The sequence below is a fragment of the Sturnira hondurensis genome, unplaced genomic scaffold (genome assembly GCF_014824575.4).
Source record: "Sturnira hondurensis isolate 20B ecotype Veracruz unplaced genomic scaffold, ASM1482457v3 Scaffold0022017, whole genome shotgun sequence".
Lineage (NCBI taxonomy): Eukaryota > Metazoa > Chordata > Mammalia > Chiroptera > Phyllostomidae > Sturnira > Sturnira hondurensis.
The window spans coordinates 7,868,733-7,889,861 of NW_028094648.1; the positions used below are offsets into that span (position 1 = coordinate 7,868,733).

General features: G+C 44.8%; 1 protein-coding gene across 1 annotated transcript; it reads left to right on the forward strand.

Annotated features, from left to right (window-relative positions):
• Positions 1 to 873: 873 nt before the first annotated feature.
• LRRC66 (leucine rich repeat containing 66) lies at positions 874 to 19,772 on the forward strand. The gene is made up of 4 exons (XM_037034187.1): positions 874 to 1,366; positions 8,345 to 8,514; positions 15,925 to 16,114; positions 17,514 to 19,772. Exons 1-4 carry the CDS (start codon positions 874 to 876, stop codon positions 19,568 to 19,570), a joined length of 2,910 nt encoding a protein of 969 aa, XP_036890082.1. The 3' UTR covers positions 19,571 to 19,772.
• The last annotated feature ends 1,357 nt before the right edge of the window (positions 19,773 to 21,129 follow it).

Below are 21,129 nucleotides of genomic sequence, written 5' to 3' on the forward strand. Positions count from 1 at the left end.
CATGCCTGGGTTGCAGGCTAGTTCCCAGCAGGGAACACATGAGAGGCAACCACACATTGACATTTCTCTCCCTCTCTCCTTCCCTTCCTTTCTAAAGATAAATAAATAAAATCTTTAAAAAAATTTGTGTGTGTATCTTTAGCCATTGAGATGTATAAATATTGTTTTAAAACTTTTCACTGCTTCTCAAAAATCTTTGATGATGAAGGTACTTGATATTTCTGTATCTTATTACATCTTCATGGTTCTGAGGCAGAGCACCCTTTTATAATCCATTTTATTTCTGTTGGGAATATCTATATGACTCCCAGAGGATTTGATAAGTCACAGAGACAAAGCTTGCCGCTCTTCTAGTCGTTAAAAAGGAAACAGAAAGAATCTCTTGTTTGAGTTGGACTTTCCACCCATCCAGTTCCACCGCTCGGTGTAACTGCAGTCACTCATGTAATAAGCTATGTGAGTGATTGCACTGTTGTAGATTATAGACTTTGCACTAATCACCGGCAAGGAAGCAGAGAAGTATTTATGTTGATAGGTTCCCCTCACTCCAAGGCAGACTGCAGCGCGAATGGTCCTGAAGAAGCAGACACAGAGGTGAGGCCCAAGTGAATACGTATTTTCTGGAAAGGGGGGGGGTTCTCTTTAGAATGTGACATAAACATAATTTTATACTCCGGCTGTACCATTTGAGGTAGCTACACTTCAATGCCGTTAGTTCTAAGAAATCTCTAAGAAATCAAGCCTTCGCTTAAATTGGCAATCAAGGCAAGGTAATTTTCCTCAATCTTCAATTGAAAAGTAAATTTTCTGCTTATTTGCTGTTTTTACAAGTTATAATAAATACGTCAATTCATTTTCTTTCCTCCAGGCATTATGAAAAGCCTGTGTTTCAGAGTCATTGCCATGGCTATAGGTCTTTATCTGACTGGAACAATGGCAAACCCACCAAGAAAACACAGTGTTGTTGTCAGTGCTGTGTGCCAGTGGGATGGATATCTCCTGACGGATTGTTCCTCCACGGGACGGCATGATGTTCCTGGTGACGTATCACAGACAGCGGCCACAGTGGGCAAGAGTTCCAGCTTCCTTGGGGTTCTCTTACAGTCTCCCACAGACAAAGAACAGAGTATAAAACATCTGGACCTCAGTAACAATCGCCTATCGACAGTAACCTTGAGCTCTCTTGCACATTTACACGCTTTAGAAACAGTAAACCTCAGCTACAACACCATCCACTCCATCTCATTGGATCTACCCCATCCTAAGTCCTCGCAGGCGAAATGCCCCAGAAGCAGCAGGAGAAATGGGCTTCCACATCTAAAGTTGCTAATTCTTCAAGGAAATAAACTCCGTGACATTCCCAAGGGTAAGTACTAGACCAGCAATGAGTACATGGAGAGTTAATGTTTTATGTCAGTGAGAATGCCAAGTTCACTTTCATTTTGAGGCAATGGATAAAAGTAGGGTGGTTGGGTCCAAGCAAATACAGTAACACAAGGAGTTTCTCGTCATCTTTCCCATCCCAATTATGCGTATTTAGTTTTCCTCCGTTTTTCACTTTTTATATATATGTTTTTTTATTTTTTGCTCTTTCTCCCACTTCTAGCCTTGTTTTAAGCATCATTTTGACAATAAAGGCCCGAAGGGGTGAAGGAAACCTACCTCGGTCATCACATCAGCAGACTGTGGGGGGAGGGGTCTTCTCTCCCTGATCTCCACAAAAGCGATGTGCAGCATTTCCAGTGTAAAGTGTAAACTAATTACACTTATGTTACAACTTTTGTTGTACTGTTCTTGTTATAAAAAGAATACCTGTTATTTCTAGAACATTAAAATTGGAAGAAAAATTTTAAGGGAAAAATTAAAGTCCTTCATGTAACATATACTCTTTAAAGTTTATTCTTTTTTTTAACATTTACTTTTTTAAAGATTTATTTATTTATTTATTTATCTTTAAAGGGGAAGGAGAGAGGGAGAGAAACATCAATGTATGGTTGCCTTTTGTGCGTCCCCTGCTGGGAGTTAGCCTGCAAGGAACCGGCCTGCAACCCAGGCATGTGCCCTGACTGGGAATCGAACCGCAATTGTCTGGTTCGCAGGCCCGCGCTTAATCCACCGAGCTATGCCAGCCAGGGCTCTTTAAAGTTTACTCTTTATGTCTACATATATAGTTTATTTCAAATTGGATTATACTTTCTGTAATATTTCATAAGTTATATTTCCATATCATAGAATATTTTGAATACTTTTTATCTAAGCAATCTTATAAATAATGTTCTAAATACTTTCTATATTATCATTGATTTAATCAAACAACACTTAGATTATTTCCTTTTTGCTTGCTTTTTGTTCCTCCTTGATGAACATCATTATACCTATACATATGCATGTGATATGACAGTTTTAGCTCCTGTGGTAGATGTGAATCTCAACCCACAGATTCAAGTGTCCTAGAGAGGTACCCTTTTATTGTCCATAACAGCACAGTTTCTGATTCTGAGCCCACATTCCATAGGATCCGTTGGGGGTGGGGTGCAGGGTACTCATACTTAACGTCAGTCTTCCACCACCTTTCCTCTGCCTCTTCCCAGATTTGTGCCACTGATCTGGGATCTTATACCCTGACAAAGCATCCAAACGTGTGTGTCTGTATGCATCCATCTGTTTCTTACTCCCGTTAGTCACAGAACATTTCTTTTCAGCCTTTCAGTTTAGAGAAAATTCTTTCCCCTTTTTGTCCTCTGTCTAGTTCTAGAAATTCCTTTCCTCTAAAAGTGTAGGCCTTTGGAAAACAAAAGCCAGAAAGACTGTGGACTCCTCTGCTTTGTGCCTTGCGATGTGCCGGCCCCAGGACAGTTCACACGGATGGAACCTTCTGAGTGAATGGAGAGCAAGGGAAGGAGGAAGACAGAGAGGGTGCAAGACGGATACTTCACATAGTCTCCCACTGCATGATCAGTGGAAACGCGCTGAATGTGTCTCCTTAAGGCAGATGAAGTCCCCAGAAGTAATCGAAGGTTGGGGCAAATACAATTCCATTGGAGGACCAAATATCCCTGTCAAATGCAGATACAGCCCCACCTCCCTTTTCTCAGTTAGATTTGGCATCCCAAAATATCAGGGAAAATGTTACACGTGCAGACGAGAAAAAAAGAAGTGAAATGACGGATTTGGTGTCTGAAATTCTATTAGAGTGCTAGCGAATGAAACCACAGAGAGATGAAGGAAGCAGATGGGTGACGGGCCAGCATATGCCCAGAATCTAATTGGATACAATGCAGACTTCCTTTACCCATAGCACTTTGCGATAGGAATTGTTTTTCCAAAAGCGACACACATTTTCAGTTTTTACTAAATTGAGTCCCTTCTGCCATCCCCTCCCATTTTATTATTCGGTGACTATGGCTGAATAACTGGCTCGAAAATCCCATTTTGAAGGGAAAAGCAGGTGAGAGGGAGGGGCTTCCTGGAGTGAGTGGTGTGCTGGCTCTGACATTCCCTCTGTTCCTTCGGACTCCCGGACTCCAGGCCCATTTAAAGGCAGCTTCTGGATGCTGTGAAATGCCCTCATGGAACAGTGGTGGGGACTACAGAGAAAGTGCATTTCAAGAACCTAATCTAACAGTATTTGGCATACTGAATAGTAGCTATTAAAGATGTATGAAAAGCCCTGGCTGGTGTAGCTCAGTGGATTGAGCACGGGCCTGTGAACTAAAGGGTCATGGTTCAATTCCCAGTCAGGGCAGATGCCTGGGTTGCAGGCCAGTTCCCAGCTGGGGATGCACGAGAGGCAACTATACAAGAAAAGCCCTGGCCTGTGTGGCTTTCATATATATATATATATATATATATATATATATATATATATGAAAAGTGCTTTGTAACCTTATAAAGTAGTTTGCAAATATTATTTATTATTCCTCTGTGGCACAAACTGACAATAAGTTTATTCAGAAACAAGTACTGTATTCATTTTTGTCGGAATCTCGAGTTCGCTTTTAGAATGTTACAGGACCACTTCAGTAGATGGGAATCCTCACCCGCTGTAATTCACGAGCCCAGAAACGTTTGGGTCTATTTGTGTAGGTGCTTGCTCTTCTCTAAAATAACTTAGAGACATCCCAGAAAGCAGCCACCAAGCAGCTGGCCTTGCAGCACATGTAAACTTTTATAAATCATGTCCCACGTGCCTTAAAATGGTGACAGTGTATAGAACAAAACCAAAACTTGCTTTAGCTCAAGAAAGCTTACTTCTGTGAGGGCGAAATCACAATGACAAACCCACTGTCAGCCCCCTGTCTTCAGAGGGAGCTGCGATACCCCAATAAGCTCCAGGCGGGAGAAGCCCCTAGGGGAGGTGCCACCAGCACAATTTACAAGACAGAAGCCAGCCGTGAATTTCAGCTTAATGATCATTCTCTCCTCTCCCATAGTTTTGGAGTACAGTGTTAATAATGGAGAATCAGTTTTAAAGATTTAAACCAGCGGGGTGGGTCTCCAATTAAACTATCCCACCTCCATCAAGCAGCATCGTCAGAGTGCCCACCGGCTGCCAGGAAACCTCTCAGGGCCTATATCTTATTGGGATGTCAGTTAGGTTGACAGACCACATGTGACAGCCTGAAATTAATTGACACACTAAGCTTCAGAACCCAAGAGTTAAATGTGTTAGAAATGAGACAAAATAATACCTGACTTTGAAATCAGTGAAGTAAAAAAAAAAAAAAACCAATCATGTATTATAAAAACAAAAGTACAGGGTACTTTTCATTTGTAGGGAATTAGGGATTTTATCCTGGCTGCTACTGGATAATGGAAATACTAATAACCAATGTTTTCAAAATCAGTTCAAGTTGTAAAGCAACAAAATGAATGAACTCACATTATTAAGCAAGAGGGCAATGTCTTTGGCTAACCTCTATTGATTTGACCACATTAAGGGCTGGGCTTTATCAGTAAATATCTAGGGCCATTCCAAATTCTATTCCAATTCTTAATACTCTTTGAACTTGAAGCCATGACCCCTGAATATTACTGTTCTGTGTTCCCAGGTATCATACTTGGGAGAACATTTCAGATTTTCGGAGTCCACAGCAGTATCTCTAAGGCAGTGTAATGTCTCTGCACACCTTTTGTGGCCTTTTTTCTAATAAACACTGAGATAATTTCTTGGAAGCAATAAAACTACCTCTGGCCACTTAAATGCAAAGGCTAATCAAATCCCTGCCTCCCGTGGCCTGTGTGGTCATCAGAAAGCAATTCAATAAATAATTCCATCTCCCAAAAGGGCCTCTTTATTTTCTTCCCAACATCTGACTCTCTTAAAATATAGACTCTGCCCTCCGATATTCCAGCTTCAGCTAATGCGCTTCCTAACCTTTTTCACCCACCTGAATACCCACCCCCTCAACACTAATTCACAGCGCAGCATTTTTAAAAGAACAAATTTTCCCCCATTCAGAATGGCAGGAAAAGTTCTCAAATTTCCTAACTCCCTCTTGTGAAACCCCAAACAACGAACGCTGTACCTCCCATAACCTCTGGGTTAGCAGGCTAGCCAGGGCGTGCTGGCTCTGTAACGACATTGTTTGGCAGAAGCAAGAGACCAGCCCCCTCACACAAGCACACTTCACACCTTCGCTCCCATCGTGTCTGCTAACATCTCACTGGCCAAAGCAAGTCACAGGGCCAAACTCAATGAGATGGGGAAGTATATTCTGCTCACAGTAAAGTGAATATTTGCTGAACAATAACCTAAGCTGTTATACTTGGTTTCTGCTGAGCTCCAATACTGGAAGATCAAGATAATCAAAGATAGATTTCTGTTCCACCTGCAAAATATCATTTTTAAGGGTGGAAACGGAGGCATGAAGACCATAGAGGGTACTTCCTGATTCACATCAAAAGTCACAAACAGCTGGAATAAAACAAGATCTTAAGCAACCTATTCACTATAGGATGCAAGTATTGTAGAATCACTAAACAGTCTCCAATACACTTGGCAACTTAATGTATTCCATGGCCCAATACTATCCTCATGGGTAGAGAGCCCTGGCCGTAGCCTCCTTTTCCCTTTTCTAAACTCGAGTTATCTTTCAGAGCCTTGACTTTCCTCTCCCTCTTTCTTCCTCTCCCTCTCCCTCTTCTCCTTCTCCTCCTCCTCTTTCTTCCCCCATCCCACCTTTTTTTTGGTAAAAAAATGTATATGGTTAAATGGGAATGAATGCTTGAGAAATCAGAGTTTCAATCCCAGCTCCACAGCTATGCCCACCATAATTTAGGGCAAGTTCTCAACTTGCTGCGCCTAGGTCTTACAATTTGCAAAATGGTAATAACCCCCAGGGCTTTGTGAGGATTAAAAGGAGATGTTTGTGAGATGCTCAGAGCATAAAAATAGTACATAATTAAATTGGGGTTTTGGAATAAGTTCTTCCTTCTACTCCAAAGCTAGATGTGACCTCCCCTGCACTGAACTCCCGGGGTGCAGATTCAATTCAATTAAGCACTGAGAAGGTTTTTAGGCTAACACGGGCCAGGCAGGTATCACGAAAATGTCAAGGAAACGGTAGCTGCTCTCACATTGATGTCTTACATTGCACTTTTTTCTCACAAACCCTTATGTTTGCCTATTAAAGCACATAGGAATATTCTTTGCCCCACAAGGAAACTTTTTTTTCCAGGGGGATGTCCTAAAGTGCCTAGGACAGTGGGGCAGCTCCCAGCACTTGGCAATGGCTAATTTACCAACCAATATGGAAACATTTCCTACTATCATATGCCAACTAAATATCAGCCTTGGCTGTCTCCCATGTTTTAAAACCGTGCCTGCTTCTTGGCCTATCCCTTGTCTTCCTACTTTTAACAGAGACGTGAGTACACTAAGCCATATTTTTTCTGCTCATGCATGCCCTGTCTGAAACAGGCAGGCTTCACTCAGCTCCAGCCAACGTCACTCTGGGCCAGTGAGAACTTCCAATTTTTGAAGAGAAGCTACAAATGCAGATTTTTCATATTGATTCTTTAGTGAAGGCTCAAAAATTTTTAAATAGCCACACAGGCCCAAGAGTGTGACCTCTGGCTAACTGGATGCAGTCTCTACTCACGAAGACCAAACTTCCTTGAAGGGCCTGACCATCTGATGGAGAGGACAGCTGGACGGCAGGAGAATAGCGATCTCATATAACGGGTAACTTTCTCTAAGGGCTATCGCTCAACCAGACAAGGATTCTGCCCTATATTTGTCTTCAGCACCAAATGCCTCGCTCATGATATTTTGATTGCATTGCTGTCCTAAGGATCGCGTGCTTTGCACAGCTGAAATGAACATATGATAGCTTAGATGTACAACCGTTTCAATTAAGTCATCGCCTTTCTGCATAATCAGTCTCCTAGTAAGTACCTTGAGGACAGCAGGCAAGGAATAAACCCTTCTGGAATTGAACCAACTTGATTTGCCATGTAGCAGTTGGTTAAAGACACAGAAACACGTGAGAACAGAGCAGAAGGCTATGCAAAAACGCAGGGCTTCCTTGCAGGACTCAGGCGGCCAAGGAAAGTTGGAAAACTGCTGTGGCTGGCACCTCATGCCCCAGCTGTCTTTTTGGTGCCACGTGGGCCTCCCGCTCCTGCCCTGGCATCGGGAGAGACAGAAAGGCAGAGACCACAGCTCAGTTAGATGATCTGACCAGAACTCAAAATCTAGGTAGAACTAGGTTTAAAAAAAATACAAGAATGCCCAGGAAATAGTTATAGCATCAACAACGAATGGATCAAAGAAAGGATATAGCTACAAAAGAGAGTAAGAACATCTTAAAACTCAAAGAGTTCATCCATATAAATAAATCATCAAATAACTATTTCGTTTTACCTGCCATTCAATCAAATAAATGTTTACTTACTCTTCAAAGTTAGATTTTTAAAATTGATGCTTCTATTATAAATGAAATCAGCACACGTTCATTGAAAAATGTATACAACAAAAACGGAGTTTCCTTTCTCCTCCAGCCCCACCCCCACCACCACCACCCTGTTCCTAAGTGTGAGTACCGCAGCTTAGTTCACTTCCCTCCAGGCCTTTCCCCTGCTCGCTCAGCATGCACGTGTGCACTGGAGCTGCCCTCCGCACTGCGCAGCAACTTAGCGTTCTCCTCTTGGGCAGCCACGTTGCTCTACCGAGTGTCTTTGAAGACTACATAGTATTTTATGGTATTGACATACCACGTCTTGTTTTAACCTCTTCTCTATTGAGAGCCTTTTAGGTTGTCTCTAATGTTTCACCTTTATAAACAATGCTACAGCCGATAATCACCAGTTTATATTTTAATTTGCTATTTAATTTTAATAGGACTGTGGAAACTGAAGTCATTACGGAGTTTGGATCTGTCATTCAATGGGATATCGCAAGTTGGTGTGTCTGATTTTCGTAACTGCCGGCAACTGGAGAACCTCTATTTAAGGAGCAACAAGATATTCAGAATTCATCCAGAAGCCTTCAAGGACCTCAAAAAATTACAGGTTACAAAATAAGTTTTATAATATTTCAAATACGCAGACATGCGGGTAATTACCTTAGAATATTTGCAGAGTTTCTTCATGTCTAGTAGTACTGACTATTCGCCAGAAAATGTTAAGTGTATTCTAAGGTTCCCCTAAGTTTGCTGAAGTCTCTCTTGCCTTAAAAACCAGAGGTCTGCCCTGGCTGGTGTAGCTCAGTGGATTGGGTGCAGGCCTGCAAACTAGACAATCAAAGTTCGATTCCCAGTCAGGGCACATGCCTTGGTTGTGGGCCAGTTCCCAGCAGGGGACACATGAGAGGCAACCATACAGTGATATTTCTCTCCCTCTTTCCTTCCCTTCCCCTCTAAAGATAAACAAATAAAATCTTAAAAAAAAAAAAACAGAGGTCTCCATAATGGACACAAATTTTACTCAAACATAACACTCAGCAGCAACAACTGGCACATTCTTCTCCTAAATTAAAGTAACCCCAACTCCAACTCTCCACCTGCGAGTTGGCGAGAAATCACACCTTTGGCTGCAAGGGCAGGCTGAGGGCCTGAGGGCCAGCCCCCTGCACCCTGGTGGCACTGCGCAGTTGATCTCTCGGAAGGTGTGCAGTGAAGTGAAGGCGAGGAACCCACCCCCAGAGCTCTGCTCCACTTTTGGTGGCTTCAGCCCTTCTCCTCCAGGCACATTCCTCCACCCCCTTCCTTTCTGCGGGATGTTGCAAAATCTCCCCTGCACGCCCCTTTAGAAACACCAGGGTGGCTGCCAGGGCAGCACCTGGATGCCCTAACCTGCACCACATGACCCCTTCTTCCCACAGGCTGGGGTCATCCCAGAGAAGCAGAATGTGAGCTGTGTGGGCAGCGTTACATGTTCTGGAAACTAGATTTCAAAAGTAAATGTAAGCAGATGGATTTCATTGTAGTAATTAATGTTAACCCCATATACCCAAATATTACCTCTTACACCCATAATCAAGATAAAAATTATGGACTTCCAGCCAGGGTGGAGGCATAGGTAGACACACTGTGCCTCCTCTCACAACCAAAACGAGGGCAAATACAAATGTAAAAGCAACAACCAGAACTGCCAGAATATCGAATTGTACGGAAGTCCGACAACCAAGGAGTTAAAGAAGAAACATACATCCAGACCAGTAGGAGGGGCGAAGATGGGCAGCCGGGGTGGAGAGGACTCTCAGCAAGGCTGCAGCTGGCGGACCGGGCAGTCCCACATTTGGCAGAGGATAAACCAGGAGGAACAATGGACGACTGAGACAGACCGCGCAACCTAGGATTCCAGCTCAGGGAAATAAAGCCTCAAAACCTCCAACTGAAAACACCTGTGGGGCTTCAGGTTGCAGGAGAAACTCCCACCCTCACAGGAGACTTCATTGGAGACACCCACAGGGTCCTAGAATGTACACAAACCCACCCACCTGGGAATCAGCACCAGAAGGCCCCAGTTTGCTTGGGGGTAGCAAAGGAGGTGACTGAAAGCCAGTGAGAGCTGAGCAAGGGGCGCTGTTCCCTCTCTGACCCCTCCCCCACATACAGTGCCACAACGCAGCCACGTGGGTTGCCCTGCCTGGTGAACACCTACGGCTCCACCCCTTATAATGTAATAGGTGCACTGAGATGAAAATAAATGGCAGAAATGAAAGAACAGATCAAAGCTCCAGAAAAAAATACAACTAAGCAATGAAGAGATAGCCAATCTATTAGCTACACAGTTCAAAACACTGGTAATCAGGATGCTCACTGGTTGAGTATGGTCGTAAAATAGAGAAAAGAGTGAAGGCTTTGAAAAGTGAAATAAAAGAAAATGCACAGGGAACCGCCAGTGATGGTAAAGAAACCGGGACTCAAATCAACAATTTGGAACAAAAGGAAGAAATAAACAGCCAACCAGAACAGAATGAAGAAACAAGAATTCAAAAAAAGTGAAGAGAGGCTTAGGAGCCTCTGGGACAACTTTAAACATTCCAATATCCAAATTATAGGGATGCCAGAAGGAGAAGAACAAGAGCAAGAAATGAAAAATTTATTTGAACAAATAATGAAGGAAAACTTCCCCAATCTGGTGAAGGAAGCCCAGAGAGTTGTAAAGAAGTTGGACCCAAAGAGGAGCACACCAAGACACATCATCATTAAGCTATCCAAGATTAAAGACAAAGAGAGAATCTTGAAAGCAACAAGAGAAAAGGAGAGAGTTACCTACAAAGGAGTGCCCACAAGACTATCAGCTAATTTCTCAGAAGAAACCTTACAGGAAGAAGAGGCTGGAAAGAAGTATTCCAAGTCATGAAAAGCAAGGACCTATATCCAAGAATACTCTACCCAGCAAAGCTATCATTTAGAATGGATGGGCAGATGAAGTGCTTCTCGGATAAGGTCAAGTTAAAGGAGTTCATCATCACCAAGCCCTTATTATATGAAATGTTAAAGGGACTTATCTAAGAAAAAGAAGACCAAAAATATGAGCAGTAAAATGACAGCAAACTTAAAACTATCAACAACTGAATCTAAAAAACAAAAACAAAAACAAACTGAGAAAATAACTAGAACAGGAACAGAATCACTGAAATGGAGAATCACTGAAGTGGAGGGTTATCAGTGGGGAGGAGGAGCGGGGCAAACTGGGTGGGGGCAAAAAGTTGGAATAAGAAGCATAAATTGTCTACAAAATAGATGATGTTAAGAACAGTACAGGAAATGTAGAAGCTGAAGAACTTACATGTACAACTCACGGACATGGACGAAAGTTGGGGGGAATACTGGTGGAAGGGGGGGTGAAGGGTGGGAGGAAATAAAGGAGGGGGAGTGGGACAACCGTAAACAGCATCATTAATATCTTTTTTAAAAGATAGAAACAATGTTACATCCTTTTTTTCATACTAAGTCTTCAAACCTGGTGTGTATTTTACACTTACCACCCACCCCAATTGGGACTAGCCACATTTTAATTCTCCACAGCCAGCGGGGCTAATGGCTATCATACACGACCACCTCAGCATAGACAGCGGATGTTCTCCCAGTCGTGTGTAAAGGAACATTCGGGCACAGCAGCAAGATAACTCTCCAGCTCCCTCCCTTCGATCAGAACAACCCCCAACTCCTTCCTGGACCAAAAGGAGACACATGCAGCTATGGCGAGGGGGCTGGGCCCCAGAGCCAGCTCCCTGGGATTAAACCTGGACTCTGCCGCTGGCCGGCCACACGACTGAGGGCAAATTACCAAGTGCCTCGATTTTCTCAACTGTAAAATGGAGACAGCTCAGTCCCTTTCTCATGGAGCTTTGTGACAAATGTTTTAATGCAGATAAAATGCTTCAAACAGTACTTGGAATGTAGTAAGCTCTTGTCAATGTAGACTGCTTACAGGACTTCTGGCATGACCACAGTATCCTGCTCTTTTCACATACAAATCTGATGGTGTCACTTTGCATTGAAAATGTTCCTCAGCTTTCACAAGGGCCTCGCTGCTGCCTCTCCGACTGGCTGACCTTTCACCTGAAAGAGCTAACTCTTACTAACTCTTTTTTAAAAATTATTTATTTATTTATTTATTTTTAGAGAAGGGAAGGGAACGAGAAAGAGGAAGAGAAACATCAATGTGTAGGTGCCTATCACATGCCCCCTACTGGGAACTGGGCCTGCACCCTGATTGGGAATCGAACCTGTGACTCTGGTTCACAGGCCAGCACTCAATCCACTGAGCCACAGCAGCCAGGCTTAGTAATTCTCCTGATGCCACTTCCTCAAGGAAGCCTTCCCTGGTTTCCAGATTGAATTAGTTGCCCTTCTATACATGCTTATGATAAGATATGTTTTTTTTTCACATTGCACTTATCTAATTGAAATTAAGTTTTAAGTGTGGTTAGTGGTTAATGCCTATACCCCCATGAACTTCTACTGGACAATGAGCTCTTTAAGGACATACTCTACGTTTATTCTGTTTCCTGGTGCTTAGCGTATGTCTAATACATAGGACATATTTTAAAACACTTTCTGAATAACGGAATGAATGAATGGATGATGATCATGGATTGGTGTGTCGATTACCTGTGGCTGCGTAACAAATTGTTACAGACCAAGTAATCTAAAACCACATACTATCTCACAATTTTCAGGGTTCAGGAATTCAGGCAAGGCTTAGCTGGGTCCACTGCCAAGGGCTTCTCAAGAGGCTTCAATCAAGGTGTTAGCCAGGGCTGGAGCCTCGCCTGAAGGCCCAGCTGGAAAGTATCTACCTCCAAGCTCATGTGGGAATGAAGGGGAAACCTTCATTTAGTTCCTTGTGGGCTGTTGACTGAGGGCTCAGTTGCTTACTGACAGCCTAAGCCTGCCCTCAGTTCTGGGCCCAGTGGGCCTCTCCACAGTGCCGTTCACAGCACAGCAGCTTGCCGCAGAGCCCGAAGGAGGCAGCCTGCTCGCGGGAAGAACGTTACCATTTCAAGTCATGCTAATCATTGAAGTGATATCTTTTTGCTTCTGCCATAGTCTGATGGTTAGAACCAAGTCACAAGCTCGGCCTACACACAAGGGGAGGAGATTTCTCAAGGGCACGAATACCAGGAGGCAGGATCGTCGGGGAATGACTTAGAATCTGGCAAATTATCAGAGCAGATGAGAAAGCCTGCTTAGCTTGGCACTGCCTCCCAATTCACCACAAACAGGTTGTCAGATTGCCTGGGGACCTCATTCAGTATATTGTGTACTGATTATGAGTATATTTGCATCTCTAATTGCCCTAAGTCTGTTTTCTTTCCTATACGTGTATATTGTGCTTTATAAGTCTTCTGCAGCTCACAGGTAGTAGATGTTGCAGGCAAACTAAAAAACAATCCCAAGGATATTTTCAATCATCTGTAATTCTCGGTTCACCCGAACTACCCAGAATTATGCAATTTCTCCTTCTCTATTATCCCTTCTATATGTTTAGTAATAACTTAAAACCTGGTTTTGGAACAGGATGAACACATTTGATACCAGAAAGCTGCATATTATAGTAGATATCCCCCCCGCCAGGAGATGTATTTACTGCTTACACAATGCAATATATCTTCCCATGTCAGAATCTTCTAGAAGCCAGATAGAGTTTTCAAATCATGCATTCATCATCATGTTAAGATAGAATAAATTAAGCTTCCCTGGCATTTCAAATTAGCATCCTTTTTCTTAATCTTATTCCCTCCTTCTTAGATTCGGTGATTTGTGTAGCGACATGTGCTTCTCCCAAGCTTTCTGCAGCATACACTCCTGCCAAGTGATGGCGGACGGCTGTTTTGTAGCCGTATTGGACTATTCTGTTTTAATCTTCTCTCAGGAATTACTTCCCTTGAATTATCTTATTAGTTTTCTGGCCTCTCTCCAGTTTTGCTTTCATTTCAATGATTTGTAATATCGTAACTGCTAGAATGGAAAAAAAATGCAGACATGCACTAACAAGAAAATGGCTACCTGAAAAACATGAAAATGTTTCACTCTGCAGTTGAGGAGGGTACCCAAGAAAATTGTTGATCCTACACAAGGCCAGGCCAAAGCAAAGTTTTGGGTTTTTTTCTTCCCAAGTCCAGTCTCTGACTTCCTACTTCCTACTTTTAGCAACCTTCCTTTGGAAGTCGAGACGGCTTGGTTACTCAGCACGGGAAAGGTCACCCTCATTACCTGCGCTCGGGGACAACTCTGATTCTGCATGGAGTGGTCTCAGTGATGGTGCTGTTGGATTGGTCATTTTGCTCTGCTCTTAGGAATTTATATAACCCAATATAACAATTTTGCTTCCCCTGCCCCCCACCGATGTTTATAAAACAATCAAACTATGCAAATTCACCCTCTCTGGTTATCATCCCTAGCCCTCTTTTTATATTTCAGCAAGATTTTCACTATTTATGGTTTTCCCTTCTAATAACCATCTTCTCCTTCCCAAACCCCAAGATCCCACTCGAGAGCCTCACGCTCCAGGCCTCCCCCACCCAGGCCTTCACTCCAGGGCAGCAGGAGCTGAGGCTCCAAGAGGGCAAGTTGTGGAGGAGAGAGCACGGTGAGAAGCCAGATCAGATTCCACTCCTGCCCTTTCTCTCCTCCATTCCTCTCTCCACTATTTACGGCGCACCTGCTACAAGCCACACCCTATTACTAGGGCTCTGTGGGGTACACCATGTACTCTCATCTAGTTTTCTCCTCTGTAAAAAAAAGAGAGGGGGATGAGGAAATTTTTTACAGGTTTTATGTATTTATTTTAGAGTGAGGAGAAGAGAGGGAGAAAGAGAAAGAGAAACGTCGCTTGCCTCCTGTGTGCACTCTGACTGGGGAATGAACCCACAGCCCGGGCACCTGCCTGACTGGCATCTGATCCCGTGGTCCTTCACTGTGCAGGACGATGCCCAACCAACTAAGCCACATTGGTCAGGGTGGAAAATCAGGAGTTTGTGTGAGGTTTAGAGATAATGTGTGCAAAGCACCCAGTAAGATGCCTGACACACAGCCGTGCGGTGCAAATGATAGCTGGAGCTGCACCCAGCTGTGCTCTCCATGCTCCCTCATGCCACTACCATACCCACCTTCAGCGGGTCCTTCTCTGTGTGTCTAGTGCCGCCGAGTCCTTTTTGTTCCCTGGGTTCCCCTTCATTTATTATGAGACTGAAAAATGGGTCACTTTGTATGTACTGAGTAGCGTGGATGCAGAGAAATGCACTACTACCCTTGATGCAAAAGATGTCTCCCCGCTACTTCTGGTCAGCCGCAGTTCTGTGCTCTATGTTCTCATCACTCGGTATCTTCTGCCATCCTCTCTCTTCTTCTTTTTTTAATCCTCACCCAAGAATATGTGTATTGATTTTAGTGAGAGAGCATGAGAGAGAGACATTAATCCATTGCTTCCCATATGTGCCCAATGAAGGATCAAACCTGCAGCCCAGGCGGGTACCCTGACCAGGAATCAAACCCCAAAACTTTTGGTACACGGGATGTCGCTGCAACCAGCTGAGCCATCCGGCCAGGGCTTTTCTGCCACATTCAAGATCTCTGTGATTCTAGATATTTTAGACCTGGTGTCTAATTCTAGACCTTGATAACAAGGGGGAGTCTAGGTTTTCTCTAACGGTACCAGTTACAACTCATAGGGAAGAAGGAAGGGCAAATGGTTGGGCATCTAATACGGGCGCCACACTTAAAGTTTTTACGTGCATTGAATCCAAACAGCAGCCTCAGCCAGTAGGATCATGGAGTTAACAACGTGCTGGGGTCCACAGAGCCCTTGGAGACAAAGCAGAGATTTAATCCCAGGAGCCTCTGACTCTCCAATCAGTGCTAATTTCTTATTGCGGCCATAAAGACATAAGTAATATCTGCATCTGGCTTGCTGTCTCTACATCTTTATTCACTTACTGTCCTAAACCTGTTTCTGCTCGAGCAGGTTGTAGACCTCAGCGGCAATGCCCTGACCGCCGTCCTGCCGATGATGGCCATCGCTCTAGGACTTCCCCGTCTGGACGCTGACTTGGCCGATAACCGATGGCAGTGTGACGATAGTGTGGTGGCCTTCCAAAACTTCATTTCTGAATCCTGGAGGAGAAAGTGGGATGAAATTTGCAACACGTCTATAGGTACCTCTTCTCTCTGACAGGGTTTCAGCTGCGCTGAACTGAGAACAACAACAACAACAACGAAAAATAAGGTCCTTTGTGAGAGGATGAGCGGGAGAGTGGCGGTGACCCACCGCACCGCTGGGCCTCGGGCCGTGTGTATCGCGGGACAGCGTTGGCACCTGCCCGCTCTCTTCAGTTCATGAGTGGCTTTCCTTACGTGCTCAGAGCAACCGAGGTCAGCTACCTCAGAAACCACTGGGTGTGGTCAAATTCAGACATTTATAAAGAGAGAATTTTGCCCTGAAGACCCCCAAATGTCATATTTTTAATCCCAATTCTTAACGAATAATCAAAGAAAGAACTTTTAAAATTTGAAACATGATCATTTAGAATATTTGCTAGCACTCTAAAAATATAATCCTATATAGAAACAAAAACACATATTTCAAAAGTATGTATATATATATATTTAAAGATTTTATTTATTTATCTTTAGAGAGGAAGGGAAGGAGAGAAGGAGAGAAATATCAATGTATGGTTGCCTCTTGTGTGTTCCCTGCTGGGAACTGGCCTGCAACCCAGACATGTGCCCCGACTGGGAATTGAACCACAATCATGTGGTTCGCAGGCCCGCGCTCAATCCACTGAGCTACACCAGCCAGGGCTCAAAGGTATATATATATATTTTTGGTTTGTTCCCTGCCACTCTCTCAAAGTTGAACATTCTGGCAAGTTTTTTCCACTGTTATCTTGGCTTAATCTCAAACTCCTAACTAGAGGGTCGGAGAGAAAGTCAGATTTTTTTTAATGAGCCCCGGACTCTCTACTCAGGACTGACATGAGAGCAGAAACTTGGCCACACTACCATGTGTGGAAGAAACACACAAAGACCAGAGAGCAGTCTTCAGGTTCTCGGCCACACTGGTTTCTTTCCTTTGTAGAAATCGTACCCGGCCTTCCGAGTGTGAAGGGCAGAATGTCAGAGCCAGCAGAGAACCCTGGGTATTTTTGCTGTTACCAGCCCTGGGGAATGATGAGGAAATGCTGAGGCAGATTTTGCAGAGCGCTGATGGCGTGTCCTCACACGTGTGCCGCGGGTTAGGGTATGGAAAAAGGAGGGGCCACGAGGCTATTCCTCCAGCCTGGCTTCTCTCTGCCTAAGGGTAGCCGTCAGTCAGGAAGCCTAAGAAACACACACCTCCTGGGCTGGTGAGCAGCAGAAACGAGCCTGGCAGGCCTGTGTAAATGTGCACAGGGCCACAGACATTCTGGCGGCACCAGACCATCAGTCCATCACTAAAGCTGCTTCTCATTATGTAGCATGTACTTCAAAGACAACTAGATAAGGAGGGGGACTCACAGAAGCTTTTAAAACCGCTGGACTCTCATCTCAATGTGTTTTACCCCCCACTTTCAGGGAATGAGGAGGCATCCTGGCAGACTCCCAAACGCAGAGTTTCCAGGGAGCTCCAGCTTCCTCACACTGATCCGCACCACACGAAAAGCCTCATAAGGAGCAAAGCGGTGAGGCCCCAGGAAGGAACGTACTGGCCCTTTTCCACCCTGGGGAAGAAGGACCATGAAGGCTCTGATACCCCTGAGCAGCAGAGACGGTTCCCAAGATGGGTGAGGAGAACACAGGACATGCAAAGGGCCAGCAAGAAGGAAGCCGCCTCCCAGGACCTCGCACTGGCTGTCTGCTTAGCCGTGTTCATCACATTCTTCGTAGCTTTCTGCCTGGGGGTTTTTGCAAGGCCTTATGTTGACAGACTGTGGCAACAGAGATGCAGAAAGAAACAGCTGAGTTCAGACCACGCATATCACAACGCGGGCTACAACGAAATGGAAGCTGCCAGGAACATGCAGCACTCAGGTGTGGATCTGCACCATGCTTGCCGTGGACTAAACCTCTGTGAGAACCAAGACCCTTTCTGGAGGATGGAGGCCTGCCCACAGTCTGCTGTCATTCCCGATGGAAGCCCGGGAATGAGCAGAAAGGAGCCCAGCAGCAGGCAGAGCAGGGAACAAGGCAGGGATGACACTGGGGCTGCAAGTAGGAAGGATACTATGCTTCCAAATGGCAGTGCAGCCTGTCCCGTTATCCACGGGCCACCAAACGCTGCCAGCAACACACCCATGTCAGCAGAACAGGACCACCTCTGCAGGAATGGTATTCTTGGAGAAATCAATCATGAAACTGAGGACCTGGGATATTCTTTCAGTCAGTATTCACTGGGGGTCCCTGTGACAGCTGGCAGATTACAAACTGGCTCTAGCTCAATCCATAAGGATGTGAATGAGTTCGACCCGCCGCTGTTGAGAGACACGACAGCTGCTCTCTCTAAAACACAGACACATCCAAAAGCGCAGAGGACTGGGGAGAATGAGGAGAGAGGGAGCCCCGAACAGTTGCCTTCGGAGTCTTCTAAGGACGTGCAAGTGAACACTTCCATTAGTTTGCTGAGCACACAGGAGCAACGATTCGAGGGAGCCAGTGCTGAGGGCGAACATTTCACCTACTACTGTTCGGCCACACTCAGTGATCTAGCAGATACGAACCCATCCCCACCAGGCTCTCCTCCAAGGTGGGGCGATGACCCACCTGTCATTCCCGCTACCAAGGAACCTGTGCAGAAACCTGCACCTTGGGACACACAACACAATTTGGACATCAACTACGACTCTGATTCTGATGAAGGGTCTTTGTTCACTCTAAGTTCGACAAGTTCAGAAGGTGGAAGAGATGTATCTGAAGAACACGCAGATGGTGAGGAGAGTCATAGAACCAGCAAGGCCCTGGGGGAGGAGGACTCAGGGGTGAGGAAGGACAACGTGACACCATTCGAGAGTCTGGAGGACAACATCACCTTCCAGAAGAGTCAGGAGAAATGTGAGAGTCAGGAGGGTCTTTTTGAAAAACCTTTCATTTATGGTTCAGACTCTAGTTTGTATGAGAGTCATCTGGAAAGTGCCACCAACACCAATAAATTTGAGACTCCATCGACCTTGTCCGGGTCACTGGGCAATCATCCTTCCAGGGACGAGATCCCAGACACGTTCATTTCTGATTATGTCTCAGCTCTCCAGTCTGAAGCAGTAGAATGGCATTGCTCACTTAGAGACCTAGAATTTTTCAATGTGGACACTTTACCACCAACACCACCATGTTCTGCTGAAGTTTCCTCAGATCCTGATAAGATTGCCTGTCATGAAAGAGACTTGGACAATTGTACACAGGAACATTTCACCAGGGGAACAAACACAGATCCCAACAATATTCCCTTCCAGATCCCTTCAGGAGAACATTTACGACCCTCCCAACAAGAGTCTGAAGACAGCGACATGCATTCCAACCCACTGGATACTAATGCAAATGAGAACCATGATTCCAGAGAGATTATAAGCCAAACACAATTGTTATCTTTCAGGGGTAATGAGCTAGCTCTTCAGTATGAAAGAGGAGGAGGGGAATAATTTGAAAAGGGTTCCAAGATCCAGCTACCATTATTATGAGAGCTTCCAAATAAAACCCACTCACTAAGAACTCAGGAGCCCTTCGGTGATGAAGATTGGGGTAAATATTCAAAGGAGAATTGGTTGCAATGAAAAAAGATAACTCTGCCTTGGCTGGTGTGACTCAGTGGACTGAGCACTGGCCTGAGAACCAAAGGGCTACCAGTTTGATTCCCAGTCAGGGCACATGCCTGGGTTGCAGGCCAGGTCTCCAGTTGGGGGTGGGGGTGAGAGGCAACCACACATTAATGCTTTGCTTCTTCCTCCCTCCCTACCGCTCTCTTCAAAAATAACTAAAATCTTTTTTAAAAATAAAAAAAAAAACGAAAAAAGATCACTCTAACTTTTACCCTCAAATGTAGACCCAGAGCAACCCAATGGGAGCTGACTGCGTAGGTGAGAACCAGCTCTGCTATGACAAAGATAAGGATGTTCAACTGGAAAATCAGAGGGAACGCTAGTAACATTTTCTGTACAGAGTGAAGCACTTAGGTAGGATGGCTGAACAGACGTCAACAAATTCTGCAGAGAACAGCACAGCTTTTGGGAGGCTGATCATGAAACTGCAAAACCGGAGGGATTAAAAGAACTTCTAAATGTTGTTAATAAGTTGTGTTAAAAGTTTGGACCATTTTATAGAACAAAGTATAAATTAAAAATCAGTTTTCATCCTGGCTGGTGTGGCTCAGTTGGTTGGGTGTCATCCCACAAACCGATAGGTCACCAGTTCGATTCCTGGTCGGGGCCCACGCCTGGGTTGTGGGCCTGGTCCCCAGTGTACAAGAGGCAACAGCCAATCAATGCTTCTCTCACACATCAGTGTTTCTCTCCCTCTTTTTCTCCCTACCTTCTCCTCTCTCTAAAAATAAAGAAAGAAAATCTTTTAAAAACATATTTAAAAATCAGTTTTCCAAAACAAAAGGGATGTTTTTTGTAAAAGAAAAAGGGACTCCACCGTTATTCTTGCCCATCCCTCCCTTGGCCCTACTAGCCCATTGGGGCTCTCAGGAGCTGTGTTCTTCCGGTTACCGCCCCGCTTCTCTGACGCCCCCTCCTGGTCTGCCCTGCCCTCCTCTGCTGGTCCTCTCACAGCACATTCCTCAGGGCTCGGTTCTCAGGCTCCATCTCCCCTCTGTCCTGTCCTTGGACCGCACGGCCTCAGGGCCCGCTCTGCGCAGACAACGCCCAGACCTGCACAGTGAGGCCCAACCTCCCCGCCATGTCCTCGATTCACATTCTCAACCCCAATTGCCCAAATTCAGTAGGTCTTCCTGGGACCAAAAATATTCATTTTCCTTTGCAATCATGATTCCTCTTATTCTTTTTCTTGGTCAATAATATCACCGCACCCACATGGCGAGGCTAGTTAAACTTCGACTTGTCTCTGATTCTTCATTTCCGGCCTGTCTCTGGGGAGCCACTAAGCTCCAGGAGTGGAAGTTCCTGCCTGTAGAGACAGGGGGACATTTGGTACGGCCATCAGGACGGGTCCAGCCAAACCCATCAGACTGGGGTTTGCA